Below are 25,662 nucleotides of genomic sequence, written 5' to 3' on the forward strand. Positions count from 1 at the left end.
AATACATATAGGTGGTCATTTTGTTATGCAAGTCTTGATTTATTGTGTATTATGAGCGCCTGAAAGAAATAATTCCAATATAATTACATGTTTTCAACTTTGTCTAGTGCAGGGCAAAAATCAAAAATTAAAACAAAGCTGGTGTCCACCAGGGGCAAAGTTGATGTCACTGACCAAACTCCCTTTCCTTGTGCCTGAGCAGCCGTACTGAACCCCAGACCCCTAGAGGTGAAAGGCAGGAGAGGCTGGTGAACTCGCCCCCTGTCCCAGCTCAGTCTGTGCTGGTGAATGCTCCCTGTCCCAGCTCAGTCTGTGCTTGCTCGGTCTGGCAGTGTCTTGTAGGGGTTGAGGATTCCCCTGGGGTCCAACAGGCTCTTGATTTGCCACATGAGTCTCACGGCGGGGGCCGGCTTGCTAAAATGAATGTAGTTCCTCTTCTTCAGCCCCAGGCCATGCTCGGCACTGATGCTCCCATGATGCCGTGCGGTCCACTCGTAGACATAGGGCTCAATGGCAGCGAGGAGGGCGGGGTCATGAGAGGGGGAGGTGATGTTGAGGTGCAGGTTCCCATCTCCTGGAAAGACAAACCACTCCACAGTATTCAACTGTTCAGTGTTGAAAAGATCACATCCACCAGATTTAAAAAAGGCAGAACACGACACAGTAAATTCCACATTTCTATCATTCTAGTGGTCAAGGTTTAATAACACTGTAATCATGCTTAGAATTACCATTCATGGCACATCCAGTAAAGGCGCTCCACGGGGATGTGCCCTATAACCTGGAGATCGCAAGTTCGAATCCAGGCTATGTCACTGCTGACCGTGAGCGGGAGTTCCTAGGGGGTGGCGCTCAACTGGCCGAGCGCCGCACTGGAGGATGGAGGGCTAGGTCGGCCAGGGTGTCCTCAGCTCACCAAGCACCAACGACCCCTGTGGTCTGGCCGTGCACCTGCAGGCTTGCCTGCAAGCTGCCCAGGGCTGCATTGTCCTCCGACGCTGTAGCTCTGAGGTGGCTGCATGGTTAGTCTACAGTGCGTAAAGAAGCGGTTGGCTGACGGCACACGCTTTGGAGGACAGCACGTGTTCGTCTTTGCCGCTTCTGAGTCGGCGCAGGGGTGGTAGCGGTGAGCTGAGCCTAAAAATAATTGGACATGACTAAATTGGGGAGGAAATAAGAAAAAAATAACACATTGGCGATTGCACTAACACTAAACACAAGCAAGTACGGTGCTGTGCTTCCAGCACTTGTTGCAGTTATTTGCTTTACCTTTTTATTTTACTCTCCTCACTCTCTCCCATTCTTTCACCCTGAACACACAACCCTGTGTGAGTAAAATGTGCATCTATATATACAGCTGTGCCAGGATTCAATTACTAATTAATTATTCACTTGAATCCCAACATGTGAACTAATCTGTGCAACCCCATGCTCACATACTATTACATACTTTATCTGCACAGGAAGTGATTATGCAATCCCGTGCCTAAATATACCTATATTTTAAATCACTCATGCTACACAGACCCATTTATATCCCATGCACCAATACCTAGATACCAACATTAACACACCACACGAAACACATAACACAAAATCCACACATGGGTGGGGCACACTGCCACACAACACTATGGAGAGTTTCAAAGTTATAGATAAAGTCTTTATCAATGTGCATATGTTATAACCAATACTTATCGTTATTGTTACGAAAGCCGCTGTCACATGTACGACTGCACACCCCAAAAATACTGATTTATATCTAGAAACCCATGATTTCACATTCAGAAGATATATTTCAGTAAATAACGAATTTGTTTTATTGCAATAGGAGGCTGTCCGTTTAATGTATTGTCTGTTAGTACAGATACAATTTCAGCAGAGTCACAAGATCACTCAGACAGTTGTTATCACAGCGTACAGAAGCAGGTGATTTACTATCCCTACCCTAATAATGAAAACTGGCAAATTAAGGAATAGGTGAAAATCATGAATCTCTGTGAGTTTGATGTAAAATTAAAGAGGCTCTCTGTTAGAAAGACACATAAATGACAGTGATACAGACTTGCCATTGAACCAGTCCTTTCCCCATGCACATGTTTCCCAGAGGCTCACCGAGATGTCCGTAGCCCATAACGTTCTTGGCCCTCGTGCCCAGGTGCTTCTGCATGTCCTCCACTAGCTGGTAGATGTGCTGCACTGGCAGGGACAGGTCATACTTGTACACACAGCCGTCGTGAGTCAGGGCCTCCGTGATGCGCTCTCTCAGAGCCCACAGAGCCTGCCAGAAACAGAGCCATCACAGGGCAATGTGTAAACCGAGTCATTAACACATTCTACTCCATTTAATTAATACCAAACAACTTCAAATTTCTTAAAGGTAATTACTAGGAAAATTTGAGTTTCGGTACACCCTGATTTTTACTGTGTTGTTTTTGATTGTGCGAGTACTTGTAAATGAAGTGGGGTTTGTGTTTGTAAGCAAGTTCTACATCTGGGCTCTCCACAAGGTCAATCTTCCAGCAAGTGATGCCTGTGAAGTCCAGGCTGGCATTGGCAATTCTGACCAAACCAGAATGTGACCCTGACCCGGAGGTCTCCCTGGCAACACACAATTGTTCATGAACACCTGATTATTCTAATCTCAAAGACATGTGAATATATTCTGTATGTATTTATATTTTACAAGTGATTATTTGTCCTACCTTTCTTTTATCCTTTTGATAAGCTTGTTTTAATCATTTTTTACTTTCCTTAATTTCCCTAGAAACGCGTCATCTCTGCAGTGAGTTGTGAGATTGTAGTCCTGGGCAAGGTGTTCTCTCTGATTAAACTTGCATTGAAAAACACAGCAGTAGATTATTTTGGGGTTAAGGAGAGGTCACGTTTAAGTGACAAATCAAGTGCATTTGCTCGTTTCGTGACATATTCTGATTGTCAGTTTACAGCTTTGGTACGGTAGTATAAATGTTGCCGACTTGGCTGCACGAAATGTGGACGGCTATAGGTGGGACAAATGCACAGCTGTGTAGGGAAGAGATTCTATAATCTTGACCAACAGGACATACCGGCAGACCTGCACTTCAACATGCCTGTCCATTCTTTACAACCACCAAGGTAATGAATGAGTGAAGTGACTGAGGAAGAAATGTAGGAGTGTATAATAGCAATGTCCTGAGGTGTGACTGTAGAGCTGCAGCTCTTTCAACTGTATTGCTTTGTAATCTTAGCAGTGTGTCTTTCCAACGAATTCTTAGATTGCATGCTAATTGAAACCACACCCTATTTATTATCTTAGAGAAACCTGGTATGGGCGTGAAATACCAGTTATCTTAATGTATTAGATTCTTGTTAAGATTCACTTTGTATCATTTTCCATTTCTGTCACCACATCCTGGTGGCTTTTAAAGCACCCTTGTGGCCTCAATAGAGCTCTAGGAATTGTGTCTAACCTCCATCTGATATACCAGAGTAACCATTAACATGGCCCCCTGTTAGATATAAATATATCCTGGATATATCCCGTGACAATGTGTTGATCTGTAAAGAAGAGAACAGAAGCAACACACACTGGTATCAAGGTTAATCAGGACAGTGCCTGTTGGTTTATTATCTCTGGGTTGTTGAGTTAGATCGCAAAGTTACACAAAGCATGTTATCATACGAACAGGGTCTCATCACCTGCAGAGTAGTCCAAACAATCCAAGTCATGCACAGGTATTCAATAATTTCTCTGTTCAATAATTTCTCCTTCTCTCTTAAACCGATCCAGCAAAAGCTGTCTCACCTCCATCACACACACTTAATGAGGTTTTAGCTGTCCTTTAAATACAGGTGGCTGGGGTCTGATTGCCCTATCAACAACCCATTAACAATCCATTAGCACCTCATCCCATTCCTCCCAAGACTCCTGTTTCAGGGTAGTTTTACCAGTAGGCCATTTTTTGACTGTCGGCCATTTTGTGTTCAGTGTTCGGCCATTTTGTGTGAGGACACAACCCCGACAAAATGTCTGCCCGCACATACCTCACATTGATTAGCTCACCCCTGGGATTGCCACAGTCCGTAAAAAAGAGAACACATGGAACAAATGTAGCATTGCTTACATCAACGCAAGTGTTGCAGGGGGGACAGGTTAATGGTTACACCCTGGTGTAAGAGATGCACTTGGAAGTTAGACATGATTCTGACAGTTCAGTGGAGACCGGTTTTGGTGTTAATTGTAGTTTCTTTTTGTTCGTAGGACAGGCTGAACAAGCAGTAGCAGGTGGGCTGTTGAAGTAGGGAGAGGTTTCAAACCGAAAAACAAACCAGAATGGAAAAACAGCAAAGCAGAAAGGAGGAGAGCTGTTACCTTGATCTTGCTGTCTTCCGTTGCCACAGTCCCATCAGTCACCAGGGAAGAGGTCATGACCTCCTGCAGGAAGCAGTGCAGTTTCTCCTCGTCGTGGGCAGCGCTGGATCCCGAAGTCTCGATCAGAATGTAAAACGGGCTCTCTGCCAGAGGAGACAGCGCCCTCTTTAGGATCAGCAGGGAAAGCACACCAGAACCAGAGACAAACACCTCACATGCTTTAACATGCAACGTACTGAGCTAAGCAGGGTTCATTTACTATGGCTCTAAGTGGACAGAGCATCTCATATTAGAATCTGCCCGGTGTGTAATAAAATATCCAAAATATTTTTTGGATCATTTCACCCCCAATTTTATACTCTTATTTGAAAGTTTCCTCACTGCTGCAACATCCAATAAGGAGGATTGAAGATCAATAGGAAACCCATTTTTTCACTCAACCTACACATGTTACCAAGCTACTGAATCCAATCCCCCTATATTTTTAACATTGGAGCCAAGGAGTATTCAATTTACCTTGAATGGGGTTGGTCAGTTTCAGGTGATCCTGGACCAGCTTCATACAGACACTGTCCAGAAACTCAAAGGCAGAGAGGACCTCTCCCAGCATGCCTCTGCAGCGCTGGAAGGTCTCCAGGACTTGTGGGAAAGTGGCGCACCCTGCAGGTAAGAGAGAGGCAAAGAAGAGGAGGGGGCTTTGAGAGCAAACTACACAGACAGACAGACACACACACACAGGCAGAGAAACACACACGGAGAAAAACACACTGACAGTCATTGAAGACACACACACACTGTCACTGATAGACAGAAATAGACACGCATGCAAAGTTGCTGAAGACACACACGTTCAGACACTGACAGCTAGCCAGACCCACTCACAGCCAGACAGGAAGGGAGAGCCCGATCTTGTGGTGACTCAAAGGCCGGGCACTCGGCTCACCCAGAAAAGCCAGGTTGACGGCACTGGGTTTACGTGGACACAGGATGGACACTGCGGTGACGACCCCCAGAGTGCCCTCAGAGCCGATGAAGAGCTGCTTCAGGTCGTAGCCTGTGTTGTCCTTCCTGAGGGGGGCTTGGGCGTCAAGCACTGTGCCGTCAGCCAGAACCTGCCCCAGGTAAAGAGAGCAAGAAACACAGGGGAATAATCAGGAAAGCTAAGACTTAAACTTTCACTACAACACTGTAAAACACACATGAAAAACAGAATGATTCCAGTGCATTCCTAAGTTTAGATAACTAGTTTAACTGAAATCCTGCAACACCAATAAGATAGTTCTAAACTAATCACTCTAACAAGAATCAACTTAAGACTACAAACAGACCAATTTTTTTTATCATTACTGGGGAAGTAGTTCTCTTCATACTGTATGTGTGAAATGGAAGCTTAATGGGATGGACCGACATATGGAGTAATCTCCTTTTATCCCCAGATATTGACTCTCATAAACTTGTGTTTATAATGCCCTTAAGATGTTTCATTTCAATTAGATAACTAGTCGCAGTCTCTCTATCTCTACCACTTCCAGCCCCAGCACGGTTCCTCTCAGTGGTCCATATCTCAGTAGTCTCAGCCCTCCTGCGTTGGTGGCCACGTTGCCCCCAATATGGCAGCTGCCCTTTGCCCCGAGGTCCAGAGGCATGACAAAGTCCTGCTCTCCCACAAAGGAGCTGAGAGCCTCCAGCACACAGCCAGCTTGGCAGGTCAGGATCCCTAAGCAGTACAGAGACACACAGATGGAATTCCAATACAGATCTGAGCAGCACAGAGACACACATCGGATAGAGGACGGAAGCCTGCACTTCATGCAGTGCAGTGCACTCCACTTATCATTCTAATTGTGTATTTATTACTATTTTAAATAAATACATATTCATAACATCTAAAGAAAATAAATAATACTGGATAATTGTGATAAACTTACTATAGATATAACTGGTGTCTGTGGGCTTTCTGTGAGCGTATACAGTGGCTCTCAAAAGTATTCACCCCCCTTGGACTTTTCCACATTTTATTGTGTTACAACATGGAATCAAAATGGATTTAATTAGGAGTTTTTGCCACTGATCATCACAAAAAAGTCCATAATGTCAAAGTGAAAAATAAAATCTACAAATTGTTCTAAATTAATTACAAATACAAAACAGAAAATAATTGATTGCATAAGTACTCACCCCTTGAGTCAATATTTGGTAGATACACCTTTGGCAGCAATTACAGCCATGAGTCTATTTGGATAAGTCTCTACCAGCTTTGTACATCTGGACACTGCAATTTTTGCCCAAGAAAATTGCTCAAGATAGGTCAAGTTGGATGGGGACCTTTGATGAACAGCAAATTGTAACTCTTTCCACATATTCTCAACTGGATTGAGGTCTGGGCTTTGACTGGGCCACTCCAGGACATTGACCTTTTTGTTTTTAAGCCACTCCAGTGTGGCTTTGGCTGTATGTTTGGGGTCATTGTCCTGCTGGAAGATGAATCTTCTCCCAATTCCTGGGTCTCTTGCAGACTTCAGCAGGTCTTCCTAGCATTGCGGCTAAGTGGTGGGGGGGGGGCACAATGAGGTTATTAAGGGGGCACTAATACCTGACTGTATAAGACTTTTTTCTGACTTCCTGACGATTGTAAAAGCTCCGCGGTAAATGGCAGACTCGTGGGCCAGCCTCCAGGATGATTGACCGATCAACTACCCAGGCAGGGATCATGTTTAATCTGTGCAACCCCCTGCGAAATCTGACCAATCCCCGTCCACATAGTTTGTGTTGTTTCAGACCTATAGTATCTCAGAGATTCTATGGTCCAGCCCATCTCTCCTTGATTTGAGTTGCGGGGCTAATCATGGCAACTGTTCCTACAAAGTGCAGCTGGTATCTTACATTTTGTTCACAAAAACACCTCCAAAAAACACACATTTAGATAGACCTGCAGTTTATAAATAGAGTGGGTGGGGTCTTGGGTTTTGCTCCGTGCAGAAAACGGACAACGAGGGTGCAACATTTTATGAAATAAACATTTTATAATGTTATAAAAAAAAATAATAAAAAAATACGCTGGACAAATATTACAATTACTATTCATAATTGCATTAACATTAACAGACTAGTCAGTTATTAAAATGCTGCACCCTTGTTTTCTCATTCTTTATTCCGCTTTTACCAAATCCGAAATTAAGGACCTGGATAATTTAAAAGTGTTTCAATGGTTGTAGATTAAGCACTAGTTAAACCAGACCGTGATATAAATAAAATTTACACTGTAATAACAATACCACTAATAACAATAGTACAATCATTTAATTTGCAGCGTTTGGCTGTGAATCAATTAAATGGGCTTTTAAATCCTCCACGTCCTTTCTCATTTAAACGTGGAATGAAGAATGGGAATAAGTGACTATGCACTGCTGTTAATACAATTTCGAATAGTGATTGTAATAAAGTGTATCTATCTTCAAAATATATATTATAACATTGCCCGAAAGCCATACCTGGGATTGGTGAAGGTGGGTGGAGGGAGCGGTTTAATGTGAAGAGATCAATAGGAGTGCATGCATGAGCAGAATGGGAGAGCGAGTGAGTGACAGAGAGGCTGTCTCAGTGAAAGCGAGAGGTAGACTGGAATTTAGCACAGAGCTTTTGTTATTTTGTTTTGCTTTGGTGTGGTCCTTAATTGTTTATTTTTCCTGTGTTAATAAATGCTGAATTCAAGCACCAAGCTACTGCCTGTGTGGCGTCTGCTTTTATTTTACACGCAACATCACAATGTTATTTTAGAAAAATCATATTTATTTTAATATTGTACTGTTTACTAGGGGGGGAAGGGGGCGCAGCAAAAAAAAATATATCTGTAGGGAGGCTGTGACAGAGTGTTTAAAATGTATATTTGTATTTAGGCACGGGATTGTACATCACTTCACGTACATTTAAAGTAGTTAATATGTGAGCACGAGGTTGCACATAATTAATTCACGTGCTGGGATTCAAGTGAATTAATTCTGTGCAACCTCGTGCTTACATATTAACTACTTTAAATGTACGTGAAGTGATGTACAATCCCGTGCCTAAATACAAATATACATTTTAAACACTCGTGTTACAGACCCGTTTATATCCCGTGTACCAATGACTATACACCAACATTTAGCAAACCAAACGCAACATATGACAGATAATATACACAGGGGCGGGCACTTTGTCACAGAGGCACAGCAAAAAAAGTTTGGGAACCACTGGGTTAGGAGAATCGTAATCTGTTCCTTCGCTTTTGTTATGAGAAATAACCTGGAAGGACCCGTGCAGTATTGTGATAACGTATTGCGAGTGTTTGTTTTAATTGTTGCTTGTATATTAAAAGACAGCTAACACGTTCCTGAGTTGTCACTAAGGGCCAGCACAAAACCCATAACAGCACTACACTATTGTTACGCATTAAACTGTATCACCCACCACAAGCGCTACAGGGCACACCCAGGACTGGTGACCGTGCTTGTACATTGTGGGACAGATACTTGTGTTTCTTGTTTGGGACTGCAAACCCGTTATTTACCCTGTGCACTACACATTGCTGTGCATTGCCTGGGATCACTGTTTGGTCACCAGACCTGGCTTGTATAAAATAAAAGTACTTTTCTAAACTGGATTACAAATCTCTTTTTTTGCTGCACTCCTACACCTGTACACAATCCGCCACTTTGCCACAGGCATGTTGTCAATAAATATCACTTGTTAGGCGACACAACTGCCCTGTAAATAGTGGCGGCTTTTCAATCCTGCTTATCCTGCTTATCTTTTGTATGAATGATAGCTGATGCTCAACGGGCCAAAAGGAAGGCTCTCGCGGACACTGATGTAGAAGGTATGAATATCCCCTTGGCTGGCTGTATGGGAGAACTGCCTGTGTTAGTAGCGCTGGGGCTCACCAGACACAATGTCGAAGCTCAGGACCTGGTTGAGCAGTGCTGTGGACAGGATGATCTCATCGAAGACCGGGACACTGCCCCCCACCAGCCCTGTGTTTCCCCCCTGCGGGGTCACTGCCAGCCCCCGCGCATTGCAGTACCTGCAAACACAGAGACACACAGTCAAAGAAAGACACAGACAGAGTGACACACACAGAGACGCAGACAGAAAAATGTGACACAACACAGACACACAGAAACACTGAGACAGTGACACACACACTACAGGGGCACAGACAGAGATACACACACAAAGACATACAGATGTGCACAGAGACACAAACAAGCATTTTAGTATAGTACAACTATAATATAGATTACAGTCTGTAATCTTGAACGTAATACAATTCTAAATTTAAAAAGTCCCCTGAATGTGATGACTGGAACAATGCGACTCTGAACTCAGATGTTTCTTACACAAAACAGTCAGCTTAAAGCTCAGACTAGTTCAGCAGCCCTGACTGTTCGTACCTTTCATTTACATTCTGGCTTTGTTTTCATCATTCATATACTTTTATCAAAGAAATATTTTTTTTACTTTTGTATTTCATAGAAAAATAAAAAATAACAAAATAAAAAAAATCTGAATACACAGCAGTCAGTTGGCCTTGTGAATTCCTTTGCGGCGAAGTTTGATGAGATTCTTCACTATGCTGTGGCGCTGTGTGTGTGTGTGTGTGTGTGTGTGTGTGTGTGTGTGTGTGTGTGTGTGTGTGTGTTTGTTCCCCTTATAGATACCTGAGAATCTGAGACACTTCCTCTGTGGTCCGTGGCCTGAGCAGCAACTCACTAGAACCTGAGGAGAGAGTATTGTTCAACTAGAGAATACACAGAGGAGCTGGTACTGTTCAACTAGAGAATACACAGAGGAGCGGGTACTGTTCAACTAGAGAATACACAGAGGAGCGGGTACTGTTCAACTAGAGAAGACACAGAGGAGCGGGTACTGTTCAACTAGAGAATACACAGAGGAGCGGGTACTGTTCAACTAGAGAAGACACAGAGGAGCGGGTACTGTTCAACTAGAGAAGACACAGAGGAGCGGGTACTGTTCAACTAGAGAAGACACAGAGGAGCGGGTACTGTTCAACTAGAGAATACACAGAGGAGCGGGTACTGTTCAACTAGAGAATACACAGAGGAGCGGGTACTGTTCAACTGCAGCACTGCACGGCAGCCTTGTGGTACAGTGTAATGTGACACAATGTGTTAGGCAGGTGACATTCGGACTGTGTGCACTGAAACGCTAGGATTTGTCTCACTTCAGTGGGTCTTTCACTATATTGCTGAGGCAGGCCTTGAGACTCTTAAACAATACACAATAAAGTTTACATGTATTTACTTTCTTTTCTTGGAAGTTTCTCAAGGTTATTAAGTGAATTACAAACTCCTCCTCACCCCTGCGTGTTGCTCTACAGAAACTGCCATTGACCTTTGCCTTATAAAAGTTTACCACAGTAAATCTGCATGGTAATTTTGTAGAGATTCTTCATGCTTTTCCCATGGCTATATTATGCATTTGAATCTCACGTAGCAATCTACTGCGCCTTAAACAATGGTTTCCAACAGGTAATAAGTATAGTGCAGTTGTGTAGATCATCAAGGTTATTTAAGTTATAGAAGTACCTAACTGTTAGCACCTTCTGCCTGTGCTTGGTGTTCTGGCGAATTTTTGCTGCCATATTTAGTGATGTTCAGTCTATACTATGCATTTACCATATTTCAAAGGCTTTCCAAAAAAACATAATGAATTGATGCAAGCCCTTGATGCAAAGTTCCTTTGAGCTGGAGTGACCCATACCTCGTACAGACTTGAGCCAGTCCACATTGCTGGCTTCCAGCACCTCAGGGTCAGTGAGGGCCCTGCCAGGCAGCAGGGTCTGGAAGAAGTCTCGGTCCTGCTGGGACAGCGTGGCGAAGGGGAGTCTGCGCATTCCGGATTGGGCCGCTCGGCGAGGAGGGGGAGGCGGGAGGACTCTGCCTGGACTCAGCCCAGCCATAGGGAGGTGGGGCCACACTCGAGAGGAGGAGGAAGCCCGGTGAAATAGGCCCCACGCTCTGCTACCATAGAACAGTGTCATCATGGTATCCCTAGCGGGTACAGAGTTGGGATGTTAGTTTCATTTTAATTTCCTGAAAGATTAAGCTTTAGTATTAAAACGTGTACAAATATCAGGCTTGTCTGTAGCCATGATAAGAGGCCCTTCATAAATATTTAAGAAATGACTGCAACAGGTAAGTGTGTCCCTTATGGAAAAAACATTTTTAATATATAGTAGAAAAGTATGATCCTTATATTTTTCATATATAGAAAATGGCTCCATTTTATTTATTTAAAATATATTTTAGTCTATAATCCATATATTTATTTTATAGGTTTAAAATATATGGTGCACCATATATTTTCATTAGTCTGTAATCCATATAAGATAAATACATGGATTACAGACTAGAACACATTATAAATATATCCCATATATTTCAAATCTATAAAAAGGGGGGCCATTTTCTATATATGAAAAATATAAGGAGCATACTTTTCTATCATATATTAAAAATATATGTTTGTTCCATAAGGGGAAGATTGCACTGAGGAAATACCAAATATGAAATCAACTGGCTTGCACCGTACAGTGACTCACATGTACAAACAGTTCAACCTCTAAACTGTTTGGAGAAAGTTACTGTCATTATTATTTTCTCTTATTATAGTAAAAACAGTAAAATAAAAAACAAAACAAAAAAGGCATTGCTGGCAGTGCAGGGCAGTTGGCAGGACTAATTGGGTAGCCACTAAAACCTTTCACCTCTGGAGACCTCGGTTTGAAATGTTCAGTGGTCTCAATCTAGCCCCAAACAAACTGAACACCGCACTTCAACAGAAGTGTGTTTACATCCTCCAAGTTTCAGTTGTGGGGAAGCAAACTTTCTGCACCCTTAAAGCCTCCTCCTCACCACTCCTATAGGCCAAACTAAAGCTCCTGCCACTATACCCGCAACAGTGGGAGGTTATAGCTGATGAACATTCTGAATGAGTCATTTAGCAGACACTTTTTATCTAAAGCAACTTAGAGACCAGGGGGTGATCTACCAGTCAACAACTGCTGCAGAGTCACTTACAATAGGCCCTCGGTATTACATGTCATCCGCAGGATGCTGTAGCTCAGGAAAGCAAAAGAAAAACGTTAAAACTGTACGCCTATTGCGTGACTTATTATAACTTGTGAGACTGTATACCAGGGGCCTCCAATCAGAACAGGGAGACATGCATGGTAGGGTACCCTACTCCTTGTTTATAATTACACTGCACAATGCTCCAGTTCTGTACAGGATCAAATTGTTTTACAGCCCTCCTATGCACATGCATGCATTGTAACAGACAAGGAGTCTGTTACAATGTATTCTGAGTTAGAATATTGTTGTTGGCAGCTAGTTATGTTTGTAATGTTTGTTGACTGTTTTTACATTAAGAACGGGTCGACTTCTTTAGAGTGATACTGGACAAAAATGCAAGATTAGTAACTGCAAGAAATCTTACGTGCAACTTTCTGAAATGCCACTAGCGAGAGATTTGATCTGCTCCTCTTTATTGTTCCCCCCGAACTGCGCGACCTTGCAGACCATGACAAGGTCGCCAGTAAGACTAACAAAATAGATTATTGCTAATTTTTTACACCATTTATATTTCTTACCTGTCACACTGTATGACTTTGGACACAACAAACCCGACTATCGCACAGACTCATTAGCTACGTCAAAATATTTATAACATTAAAAATGTACGCTGCTTCTTAAAGGGGCAGGCACCACGGGATGTACCCTGTATTTATTTTAAGCCGACAGAAATAAACTGTATCGCAGTCTCTTGTAGAAAGTGATTGATGTTCATTATATTAGATGCGACTAGATTATACTTTTTGTTTTTTTTTAATTCTGTTGTTCTTTGACTTGAACGCAATTTAACAAATAATCATCATTATGCTCCACCCCTTACTGGTGAACCACCCTATCCAAGCTCCAGTCTGGTTCCTCCGCAATTCAAACCAATCAGAGCAAGGAGGGTTATGAATATGTAATTAGATACCGACGTAGAGCGTTTTTACCCGAGCCGGAATAAAACATATACTATTAAAAACTGAAAAATGGCGACAGCGATGTACCTAGAGCACTATCTGGACAGTGAGTAACGTTATTTTTTAGTGTGCGTTAATTGGGCTAAATAATTCGGATTTATAAATGCAGTTTGAAGGTAACTGAAGTACTTACCGTGTGTTGAGTGTCTGTCGTGCGTGTTTATGTACACGCTTCAACAATACGGGTTTATCAGTAACAAAAATAGGGGTTTCAGTCTTAAGCTGGTCGCTAGTTAGGAAAATGAAGTGCTTGAAAAGTTTCTGTTTAGGAACCGACTGTTATTAATAATGTAGCTGAGCTGCGTTGAAAATGTAAGCAGACAAACAGGAAACGATCGAGGTGCAGGCGGAAGTTTGTTGTACACTAATTCAGTTATTAAGTACAGCTTATACCGAAATGGGAGTAAATGTAAAATGCATAATAATTATACGAGGGAGTGATTATTTGAATTGTATTGTGGAATGTTTGAGAAATTTAAAAATCGAACAGATCCGCAGCAGCCTTTTCCTCGGACCTCGAGCGGGCTTTTTTGATTAAAAGTGCGTCACACGGCTGGTACGCGCTGTCAGTCAGTCGTGCTGTGAGGGAAATATGGTCGAAATAACTAACAAGTACACAAGCTTTTAATAGGCAACCACGGCGGGGGTATTGAAGTCTTGGGTTTTTTAAAGTCGCAGTGACATGGCAGATAATCTCTGTGTTCATGTTTTTTGAGGTTTAGTCAGTCACCTCTCCCGGTTAATATAATCTAGCGCAAATTAAAGGGGATGGGATGCAGACACTACAGTAACTTTCTCTATATCGTTGTATAAAATCATTTTGGTGATATATTTAAAAATGAACGAGACTCACATTTTTACAATATTTATGATCAGCAGTCTGTTTCTTACACCATGTCTCACTCGAGCGGTAGCAAGTCACAACAGACACTTAACTCTTTGGTTGCCGATTAGTGTTTTTCTCCTCAGCAACTGTATATAGGGGGAGTTTTCACCACTCTGCTATGTTTAAAATGCCTTTAAAAAGCACCTACAACAAATAGCTTTATAAATGACCAGAAAAAGTTGCTGAGGTGTTCCTTATGTTTCAGTGGTTCAATGTAGCTTGCTTTATGACTCCATCCTTTAATAGCAAACTCTCATACACAGAGCCAGGTGGCTGTGTATTTGAAACCAAACTGGACTGTCAACAAAAGTTAATACTCTGGTGAAGTAGATTACAACTACAGAACAGGATTGTGAGACGACACACTTAAAACAGAAAAAAAAATAAATGTAAAACTTGCACAGGGGGTATTTTAACCCACATTGTTAAAATTATTATCAACAAAATAGTATTTTTCCCAATGCCAGCGTAAAGAATATAAGGAGTATTTTTAGTTTGTAAAAGTAATATGCTTTCCACTTTTTGTTTTAATAAACTGACCCTAGTGCCAAAAGAAAGACTTGAAAGTTGGTGCAAATGACCATGAAAAATGAAATGCAAGGTAGTCCTGTTGTTATGACCCAGTGTGCCTGATGCCTTGCCTTTCTCTTATAGGCATTGAAAATCTGCCTTGCGAACTCCAGAGGAACTTCCAGCTGATGCGTGATTTAGACCACAGAACTGAAGGTGTGTGCAGGTGGATGGTACTGGGGGGATCATTAAGAGTACATTTACAGTGTTGCTAATTTATAATTGGTAGTTCATACGTTTGTTCTATATGAAATGTGTATATATACAAGTACTTAAAATGTTATTGCCTCATTAATTCATTCACCAGTGGCCCTTATTGTTTTGCTGGTGATGGCTTTTGTTTTTATAATAACTCCTGTTGGTAAAGCCATTTGTCCAGCCTGAGTGTTATAAGTTAACCTCCTTCATGTGCTACATGACAGCATTCGTGTTCCACTGGTTGGTGTTTTGAGTGCTAGGGTCTTGTTACCTGCAACACTGAATGAATGAGAAAAGTGATGTGGCAGGATAAGTGGGTTCTGTCTTATGAAAGTTATGTTAAGGTTACAAACCCTTCCAAGCAGCATGTTAACTCCTATTTAAGTTGCAACTTAGACAAAAATGTAGGGCTTCAGTTGAAAGCATGATTCCCAATACACCTGCTAGGGTGTCCCGTAGCCTTGTACCTGAAATCCTGCAATGTGTTCTGGGTTCAGTCCTCAACTTATGCATGGAAAATAATTCTACCCCCTGTCTTGACTTGCATTAAAGTGAAATGTTTTGCATCCTCTTCAGACAACACTGTAATATAACTCCCCTCTCTCCTTTCTCGTCTTTAGAAAAGAAAGTAGAAATCGACAAGCTAGCAGCAGAGTACATAGCCAATGTGAGGAAGCTGCCCTCGGAACAGAGAGTGGAACACCTGAAGAAAATCCAGACTGCCTACAGCAAGTGTAAGGAGTACAGCGATGACAAAGTACAGCTGGCCATGCAGACCTATGAAATGGTGAGGGGCTTTAAAGTATTTTGGGGTAGCAAACTTCTGTTAGTTTATCTATATCCCTGTGATTGGATTCCTATTATTTACGCAACTTCTGGAGTAGAAGTAAAATGGTCATATGGGCTAAACATGGAAGCACAGATATATGCAGCACATACTGCTGTATAAATGCACAGTCCCTTATGTAATAATAATAATACTTTTTATATAGCGCCTTTCATAGTGGACCACTATATATATATATATATATATATATATATATATATATATATATATATATATAATTGTGTGTATGTATGTATGTATGTATGTGTGTGTAAGAGTCCAAGCGTATAGCTTATCATCCAAAATAGGTAGCTTTATGTAGCAGATAGCTTTATGTATCTGATAAAGTTGTCATGGTAATGGAACAGTATGATGGTAGATCAGATCTGAGAGACTGACAGAAGGCTGATTGCAGGTGCTTTCATGTCTAAGACTGCACAGATCAGAAGGAATAGTTTGAGGCTGGTAATCATAAGTGCTTGACGAGCATGGAATTTTCATGTTCGGATATTCCTTTAAGGTTTAGATATTCATCTGGATATTTGTTCATTTTCAAAATATTGTCAAAGTCATTATATGTATCGCTGTATGAAAGTAAAAAAAAATATCTCAGAAGTAAGAAAGGCCTTACTTATCCCTTGTGCATTAACTACACAACAAACAATGCAAGAGCAGTTATGGTTTTAAAAAAAATCTTGTGTGTATTTCAAGTAAAGACAAAGCATTCTTTTTAATAATTCCCTGGCATTGTGTCATCACAATAAAAAAGTGGCCATTGACACATTTTCATATAGTAATAACCTTAGTTTTTAACTTGAATACACACTTCAAATAACATTTGCTCACTGTTTTATTTCTCTTTTATTACATTCCACGTAACAAAAACTAGGATCGCTTTCTTAAAGAAAATTAAAGCGTTGATCAGTATGCAAGCCATTTCTTTTGGAAGAACGGCCTGTATCATTTTACAAACATAAACGGACCCGATTGACTTGCTTCCTAAAATATATATAATGTCTGTGTGTGTGTGTGTGTAGAATCCAAGCCTATAGCTTATCTTCCAAAACAGATAGCTCTTTTGTTTAGCAAATCGAGTGAACAGCAGCACTTAGCAGCGTGTGGGTCTGATCTTAGCTGACAGTCAAGGCGCCCCAGGAGAACTCCCCCCACTGCTCCGTGCTAGCCAGTGGGCTGAATACACCCCCCACTCACAGCAGCAGCAGTGTCAATGGCTAGCAGGTGACAAGCAAGGGAAAGCGAGCAGCTGCTCTAGCTGAGTGAATCATGCTGCCCGGCTCCTTTACAATACATATAAAATCTCACACAGATAAAGTAATTTCTGAAACACAGACATTTATTTTTGCCATCGAATACATGTCAAAAAAAGTCATTCAAATATACAGATATTTGTTCCGCACAAGTAATCATTGATCGACCCTGTAGTTTCTTTCTTCCGTGAAGCCTGTACGCTTTCAGTGCAGACTTGTCAAGTGATTATTCTGGTCCCTGTGCTCTCTGTGACTGTGCTGTGTCTTCTTGCTCAGGTGGATAAGCACATCCGCAGGCTGGATGCAGACCTGGCCCGCTTTGAGGCAGACCTGAAGGAGAAGCTGGAAGTGAGCGGTTACGAGAGCCCAGAAGGGAGAGGCATAAAGAGTGAGTGTGTGGGGTGGGGAGCTGCAGTCCACAAAAAACACAAGCTAATGAAACCACACATACTTGCAGGAAAGAAAACTACTTCAGCGCTGCAGTGTTTCAACACCATGTAAAATTTTACAGGAAAATGTTATTAAATGGATGTCCACCTGAGCCTGATTCACCATACACTGCTTGCTTACGAGATTGTTTGCATAACTTCAGTTAGTTTTTGCAGCATACCGTCTTCTTCCTGAGGGATGGAGGTAAGGTTGGACGATAATTACATTTTCGGCTATTGATTATCACCTGTAAATTATCACGATAATTGTGATTATCGGCCGAATAAATACAATATTTGAAATCTGTGTAATTTAACAAATTTATACTTGAGCAACATGACAGCTGCCAGTCTAAGTCACTGAGTTTACAAGAAAAAAAACTAGACAGTATACACGCAGAGTTTTCAAATTTCTGTTGGGTGCCCAGAACAAATGTGAATATAAAAGTACACCTATTGTAATTTGTATAAAGGCGATCCTCAACTTGCTCTGTTGCATTATTACCCTGCTTTACGACATCTATACGGCATTTACGACACGGCAAGACCTGACCGTGCGTCATGTGCACATGCGTGATGTCCAAAACGCAGTAGCTGCCATGGCCGCCCTGACTTAGTCTAGCGGTTTTTTTAATGCATGGAACTGTTTTTATTTATTTATTTTTATTTACTTGCCGTTAACAATGTCTGATAAGAGTGGTTGACTCAAAACGAAACCTAAGCTGTGAACTCTGTCACATGATGAGGGGCTTAACTTCAGGCGATCGTATTTCCTGCTAGGAGTTCCACATACACACACTGAACACGTCATTGGAAAGCCCCTAGTCTGTACTTTTTCTCAAGGGGGGTGAAGGTCACACACTGTCCTTCTCTGATCAATATGTCCTTCTCATGGGGGGTGAATCTGATCACACACTGTCCTTCTCATGGGGGGTGAACCTGATCACACACTGTCCTTCTCATGGGGGGTGAATCTGATCACACACTGTCCTTCTCATGGGGGGTGAATCTGATCACACACTGTCCTTCTCATGGGGGGTGAATCTGATCACACACTGTCCTTCTCATGGGGGGTGAATCTGATCACACACTGTCCTTCTCATGGGGGGGTGAACTGTCCTTCTCTGAATCTGATCACACACTGTCCTTCTCATGGGGGGTGAATCTGATCACACACTGTCCTTCTCATGGGGGGTGAATCTGATCACACACTGTCCTTCTCATGGGGGGGAGAACTGTCCTTCTCTGGTCACACACTGTCCTTCTCATGGGGGGTGAATCTGATCACACACTGTCCTTCTCATGGGGGGTGAATCTGATCACACACTGTCCTTCTCATGGGGGGTGAACCTGATCACACACTGTCCTCCTCATGGGGGGTGAACCTGGTCACACACTGTCCTTCTCATGGGGGGTGAACCTGGTCACACACTGTCCTTCTCATGGGGGGGTGAACCTGATCACACACTGTCCTTCTCATGGGGGGTGAACCTGATCACACACTATCCTCCTCATGCGGGATGAACCTGATCACACACTGTCCTCATGGGCGATGAACCTGATCACACACTGACCTACAGATTGTTCGATTGATGCAGCCAGTCGTGACTGTGTGTTCCTGTCAATAAGCCTCACGTGTGCTTTTGTTTTCTTCCAGAAGTCCAAGGCCTTAAGGACAAGAGGGGATCAAGAGGTCGAGGCAGGAAAGGGTCTGATGATGAATCTCCGAAGAAAAAGATAAAGCCCAGGTAAAAATCAAGTGCTAATGTGCTAATATCAGCTTTCTTTATTTTGAGAAAATTAGATAAGATTGTAGGACCACCAGCATGTGTCATGGGATACTGTAGAGGGTGTTTCACCAGTCCGGTTCACTGCAGGATATACTGTGCCATTAGTGTACATTACAGTCTCTCCCGCAAAAGGGTAAAAGACACAAAGATTGTGAGGGCCAGGACTTGAAACACGTGCACGATACTGACAAGTGTAATTGAGCGTCCTTAAATGCACTAATTTCTAAATACGGGCAGCATTTGTTTTGAGGAAGGATTCTGTGATTGCAGTGTTTCAAAATAATATTGCCCGACATGCCCTCGGCATGTAACAGTTTTGGTGGGGCATGTAAAAATTGCTTATATGCCTGAGTCGGGAACCTAATATTTTTCAGTGCCCTAAAACAAGTAATTACATTATTACAGATTTAAATTTCCGTATTTGCTCCCACATCACTTTTTCTTTTTTTTTTTTTACTTATATCGCTTCCATCCAGCATCTCGTGTTCTAGTATTGCATCCCTGTGCAAAATGTGATGCCTGAGCTGCTACTGGTTAAGCTGTTCTGGTGTCGGAGTGATACCGGATTGTATTTGAAATGGATTACCGAAACTGGGGGAAAGTAACACAAATCGTTTAATCGGAGCACATTTTGAGCATTCTTAAAAGTTTATTTTAAAATTATTTTATTTTGTGTCACTGAGTTGTTTAAGTATTTTGGAATTTTTATTTTGTTTTTCCCAACACATTGTCTTCTTGATAGTATACTGGATGTATGGTTATTTGATGAAAAAATGGCAACAAAGAGGTACTTTCGTAATTAGCTAAATATTGTCGTGCAGTACATATAGTGAATGCTAAATAAAAGGACACAGTGGATATTCACTGCCTGGCAGTGTACAACGAGAAGATGGCCCTTCCACGAGTCACCCACATGTTGAAGAACTTTCTAATACCGCTCAAATAGAAACTGAAAAAGAACATATACAGAGCATCAAAAGAAACTTATCACATTTATTTTTGAAAAAGAGAAAAGGTATATAGATGGGACATTGACAGAATGTTTTTAGTTTCTTTTTATTCACTCGATCATTCATCCTTGACCATGACACACTTGAGCGACTATGACTGAAGCATATGCACTTAATCACCTAGTTAGTGAGACAGTTGAGTGTACGTTGGATATGTAGTGATTTCAGCTGTTGAATTGCAAGCTTGAATAAAAGCAATAAAGAAAATCACAGAAAAAAACAATATACCACGTCTGTCAAGAGCGCAAGCCTTCATGCAATCGGCATGTTGGAGGCTGGACCAGGGCAGCGTACTGTGACTCGCTGTCTTGGGTGCTCACAGCCAGCAGTTTTAAACCTGGCAAGATGGCATAACCACAAACACTGTCAATGACAGGCCACGAACTGGGAGACCAAGAGTCACAACACCTGCCCAATCTTTGTGATGTCAGTTGTTAATCAGCACAATAAAAAGTTATTGCACCTGCTCTAAAACAGTTTTTCGATCACATCTAGTGAATTTTATCCAAATGTAAGTGATACGTTTCTTTTGATACTCAAATATAAGTGATATGTTTGTTTTGATGCTCAGTGTACAATACATCTGGTGTTAGTGAACATAACCGCTCAAACGGAAACTGAAAAAGAACATACGATACAGTTGGTGTAAGTGAACCTCCAGGAAAGAGAAAAAAAAAGTTGAAAAGTGCAAATGTGTTGTTGAAGAACGTACAGTGATGTGCAAAATTTGTTGTCGGTTTCCGAAAACAGTCGATCAAAGTAGTTCCTATTTTTTTTTTTATCTGGTGTACAGGGTGATGCAGTTTGAGTGACATCTGTGAGAGCACATAACAAAATAAAAAAGTGCAGCTTGTGCGTTAGGGCAGAAATAACACTAGAGAACCCTAAAGCTACACCAGTTAAAAAAAATGTGTGATTCAACTGACTGAACAACAAATGCAGAAAATGACTGTTGTTTAGCACTGCGTATTGCATCACAAAAGAAGAACTAACATTTACAAAATTTGAAACTGTGTGCATTGAAAGTGAAAAAGGTAGTTGTTTGTGGACGGAACTATTTAAATGACAAAAGTGCCAAGGAGTTTGTTCACTATGTAGCAGAAGTTTTAAAGCTTGAATTAGTAACGGAGTTGGAAGGAGCTCAGTTTATATGTATAATGGCAGATGGGAGTAATGTGGTAGAAGACATTGTTTATGTTCGTAATGTTAGCAGGTTTAGTAGATGTAGAAAGTGCTGATGCAAAAGGTATATATATAATAGGTTATTGTCAAAGCTCTAGAAGATGTACAATTAGATGAAGAAAAAAGGCTGGAGAAAGTAGTGGGTTTGAATATGGACGGCGCTGCTGTAAACAAGGAAAAACTCTGGTGTTGCACCAAGAATGACAAGACATTCCCCTTCTCGTTCGCATTCACTACATAGCACATAAGCTTGAATTGGCTGTTGCAGATGCTGTTAAGTTTACTTTCTTGAAAGGAAGCTTTAAGGATACAGTCAATGGCATGTTAAAACTGTATCAGTATTCTCCAAAACTTTGGCGACAGTTGAAGGAGAGAAGCACATTGTTAGAGATGAGTGTGGTGCAAATGGGCACATTGAAACAAGTTAGATGTTTGGTTAGCCAGTGACGAGCAGTATTGGCTGTGTTGACACATGTCGTATTGATTGATGTGCATCTTGAAAACTCTGCAGTGGACAAAAGGCATGATAAATCACCGAAAGCTAAGGGCCATTTCCTTGAGATCAAAAGTGTGCATTTTATTAAAACTTTGCATACTGGCTTGATATTTTGGACATACTGAAAGCACTATGTAGCAGAAGTTTTAAAGCTTGAATTAGTAACGGAGTTGGAAGGAGCTCAGTTTATATGTATAATGGCAGATGGGAGTAATGTGGTAGAAGACATTGTTTATGTTCGTAATGTTAGCAATTGTGATGACTGCTTCGTAACAGAGGTTTGCTATGTGTTAGAAGAGGCTTGCCTACGCCAAGAAGGGCTTCGGCATCTACCTGGATGTCATCTGCACACATTTTGTAATGGCTACGCTGATGATAGTTTTAAGGGTATAAAGCTGTCTGGAAATGCGAATGATCAGGAAAAAGAACTGGGAAAACTTCTGAATGAAACCATTAGCTGCATTGGAAAACATTTTCAAGTTCTACAGCAGAAACCAGTATCAGCTTTCAGTGTCTTTTACTTTACTCTATGGCCTATTATGGATGCAGAAGCTCTTGCAGCATTTAGAAATAATGATGTTTCAGAACTAATTAGTTGCTTTGAGAAAATTAAGTGATGAAGAAAAACATGCCCAGTGTGAGTGGATTGCTCTAAAATAAACTGGAAATAAAATGAAGGAGAATACTTGCAATGTGCTTGCTGTATATAGCTACCTGCTCAGAACCAAGCTAGAGAATATTACATATATTCTTGTTAGCTGAAATTCTTTTGGCTCTGTTTCCAAGCACATTGCCTGTGAAAGAGTGTTTAGTGCGATGAACAGATTTAAAACCTTACTGCGCTCTCGCCTTTCAACAAACACCGTGAATGACCTCATGAGAATCAGCGTAGACGGACACCTTCCTGCTGAATTTCAAACACTGTTGGCACAAGAAACACAGCAGGACATGCAGTCCAGTAGTCCTCTATCAGTGTGGAATCACCAGCAGCAGAAACCTGGACAGTTTAAGGTAGAGAAGTTTTTTCCAGTTTCACACATGTAAAATTTAGAGCTACATGCTGGTCCGGACGTCTTAAGATTTTGTATATGTTCTACCCCTGGATTGAGATAACGTTAGGAATGCTGAAGAATCTTTGTTTGGACACGCAATCCCTCTTGGGAGATCATGGCATCCTTCACAGCAGCAGACACCCTTTGATTAACAGCGCTGTGTGCAAGTTAAGGGGTTTGTTACCCGCTGTTCCTTCAACTTCTTTGTCCTTTACCCCATCCCAGCCCTGACTACAGTGAAGCCCTTCTCTCAGTGCATCCGTCCGACGTGCTAGACATGCCAGTCGACCCCAACGAGCCAACCTACTGCCTGTGCCACCAGGTGTCATACGGAGAGATGATTGGCTGCGACAACCCTGATGTGAGTATTTTTTATCCACATCACTGATGTAATTGTGGTTACATTTGCTAAAGACATTATTTAGCACATACTATTGATAGTGTCACAATTTGGGCTGTATGAAGGTTGTCTATTTGGTTTGTCCGTCCTGTCCGTATGCCCAACTTAAATTTTTAAATATACCTAAAGAACCGCATATCCAGTTAAGAAACACGTGCTTTATCTAGGGCTGCAACAAAGAGTACATTGTGACCTTCGAAGGTTCGGACCACATTACTGAAGGAAGGTTTGAACTTTCCAGGGTGCTAATTTGCCTAATTTACTGGTGACATCACCGTAGCTACTTTTTTATATTTGATTGAAAATCCTATTATTTTACAGGTAATCTAAAGTTTGCATTCAACTTTTTTTTTGGTCTGTGGGCATTTAACAAAAACATCCGAAACAGCAGAGGGATTTTGAGACATGTCTTTCAGTACAGCTTAACACTATACAACGCTTTTCTTTCGAAATGACGAATGAAGAAATGAAAGTTTTGCCTCTGGATAATACGAGCTGGACGGTGCTCCATTTTTTAAATTAAAATGATTAGTGTTCGCGGATATTTTGTATGTTTCAAACATTCTATCATAGCACATCTTACACTGTTTTGTACACAAGATATTCAGTACATATTTTACTGAAGCACTACAACAGCTATAGGTACCCTCCAGTGCTTTGGATACTATACCCTGCTCCATACACAGCAGAGCTACCATATAGAGTTATTATGTATAACGATTTGGTAGTGGATTTTAATACAACAACTTTTGTTTAAGTAATATGCATTATGCAAATCAAAAGATCGAATTTTGCCTGTGAGTGCCATTTAATGTGTGATTTTATAGCATTCACACATTGTCAAACAGTTTCTCGTAACAGAAAAGTAAATAAATAAATACAGTGCGCAAATGCAACTTGATGAACCTATGAAGGTTAAAAACTACCTTTGAATTCTTAGCTAGCGAACGAACCTTCGAACCTTCGAACCTTCGCATACAGCCCTAGCTTTAACACGATCTGTCACATCTGTCTTTCCTGTTCTGACCAAAACTGGAAGTGTTTTATATGAGCCCTGGTTCTGAATAATACAAATTATTTGCAAATAAATTCTATGGGGTTGTGAGTGTGTACTTTTATTAGCATGGGAAAATGTGTGCACAGATTGGTTCTAAATATGTGTGTTTTCTTTATTTTCTTTCTCTAACAGTGTCCAATTGAGTGGTTTCATTTTGCATGTGTTGACCTCACCACAAAACCAAAAGGAAAATGGTAGGTTCAAAGAAGTCAGCTTGTCAATTGATAATTAGATTTTATAAATGCTTTGAACAGTGGTACCTGTATATAAATTATTACTATACCTTGTCTTTTCTGTTTAGAGGGACTAAATGTTGTGATGTGACACTACACTACTGTTTGATACTTCTATTGATCTCTGCAGAAGTGGGAGACGTCCGTACATGACTTCGTATTGGTGTAGATGAATAAGTGCTGAATGTCTGAGCTGGGGCACTTATACCTCATTTTACCACCTAAAGTGGGTTTCTGCAGGGGTGGCACTGCACTGAGGGCTTGCTCATTAACAGTCTTTTGCACATAGGTGGATATTTATTCAAGGATGCCACCAGATTTAATGAAGGCTCTACAATATGTAATAAGAACAATGTGGACATGCATCGGTCCTCATCAGATTGTTCTGTAAATGTGTGTATTTCTTTTTATTGTTTGCAGGTATTGTCCTCGCTGCATCCAGGACAGAAAGAAAAAATGAGCCACAGATTAGTTTTCCAGAATCAACACTTTAATATATTTTTGTTTATACAGTAAAATAGTATACTATTTAATCTGCTTTATTATTTCCTCTTTACCTGACAGTGACTTACAAATCCTTCGTGGCCAGTCAGAATATACAGATTTTATAAACAGCTCTAAATCATACTTGAAAGTGATCGCTGTCTGTTTTATTGAATTTTAAGAATAAACACAGAAGAAAAAAAAAAAACTTTCATTATTTCAGAAAATGTCCAGGCTAAGCAGCATCTTCAAGTTCCCAGTGTAAAGAAATTATTCTCTAGATTGTACCTAAGGTCATTCTTTTTGTACTGCTTTGAATGAACAGCCCATCTTGC

The 25,662-nt window shown here is 41.2% G+C and overlaps 2 protein-coding genes across 3 annotated transcripts; one reads left to right on the top strand and one right to left on the bottom strand.

Moving 5' to 3' along the window:
- LOC121323084 (D-2-hydroxyglutarate dehydrogenase, mitochondrial-like) lies at window positions 1-14,033 on the bottom strand. Of its 2 annotated transcripts, none has more exons than XM_041263825.1 (10): window positions 13,582-14,033; window positions 11,117-11,406; window positions 10,054-10,111; window positions 9,277-9,416; window positions 5,878-6,071; window positions 5,298-5,466; window positions 4,871-5,014; window positions 4,355-4,497; window positions 2,116-2,281; window positions 1-574 (listed from the first exon to the last, which is right to left on the bottom strand). In XM_041263825.1, the coding sequence occupies exons 2-10, from the start codon at window positions 11,397-11,399 to the stop codon at window positions 306-308; spliced, it is 1,566 nt and encodes a 521-aa protein (XP_041119759.1). In that variant the 5' UTR covers window positions 11,400-11,406; window positions 13,582-14,033; the 3' UTR covers window positions 1-305. The 2 variants fall into 2 exon arrangements, with proteins under 2 accessions (XP_041119759.1, XP_041119758.1); XM_041263824.1 differs by lacking the exon at window positions 13,582-14,033 and adding an exon at window positions 13,008-13,138.
- On the top strand, window positions 13,375-25,588 carry ing5a (inhibitor of growth family, member 5a). Its single transcript, XM_041263826.1, has 8 exons — window positions 13,375-13,494; window positions 14,989-15,060; window positions 15,723-15,889; window positions 17,473-17,584; window positions 19,282-19,372; window positions 23,380-23,515; window positions 24,744-24,805; window positions 25,265-25,588. Exons 1-8 carry the CDS (start codon window positions 13,458-13,460, stop codon window positions 25,302-25,304), a joined length of 717 nt encoding a protein of 238 aa, XP_041119760.1. The 5' UTR covers window positions 13,375-13,457; the 3' UTR covers window positions 25,305-25,588.
- Window positions 25,589-25,662: the final 74 nt, after the last annotated feature.

The sequence above is a fragment of the Polyodon spathula genome, chromosome 11, assembly GCF_017654505.1.
Source record: "Polyodon spathula isolate WHYD16114869_AA chromosome 11, ASM1765450v1, whole genome shotgun sequence".
Classification (NCBI taxonomy): Eukaryota; Metazoa; Chordata; class Actinopteri; order Acipenseriformes; family Polyodontidae; genus Polyodon; species Polyodon spathula.

Bases quoted from the DNA above. Each gene is read 5' to 3' on its own strand.
- LOC121323084 (XM_041263825.1), bottom strand. From the start codon at position 11,399: ATGATGACACTGTTCTATGGTAGCAGAGCGTGGGGCCTATTTCACCGG. The intron at 10,112-11,116 runs GTATGGGTCACT...CTCTCTCCTCAG, and splicing joins CTGGCTCAAGTCTGTACGAG to GTTCTAGTGAGTTGCTGCTC. The intron at 2,282-4,354 runs GTAACAGCTCTC...TGTTTCTGGCAG, and splicing joins CGGAAGACAGCAAGATCAAG to GCTCTGTGGGCTCTGAGAGA.
- ing5a (XM_041263826.1), top strand. From the start codon at position 13,458: ATGGCGACAGCGATGTACCTAGAGCACTATCTGGACA. The intron at 15,061-15,722 runs GTGTGTGCAGGT...TCTCGTCTTTAG, and splicing joins TTTAGACCACAGAACTGAAG to AAAAGAAAGTAGAAATCGAC. The intron at 17,585-19,281 runs GTGAGTGTGTGG...GTTTTCTTCCAG, and splicing joins AGAAGGGAGAGGCATAAAGA to AAGTCCAAGGCCTTAAGGAC.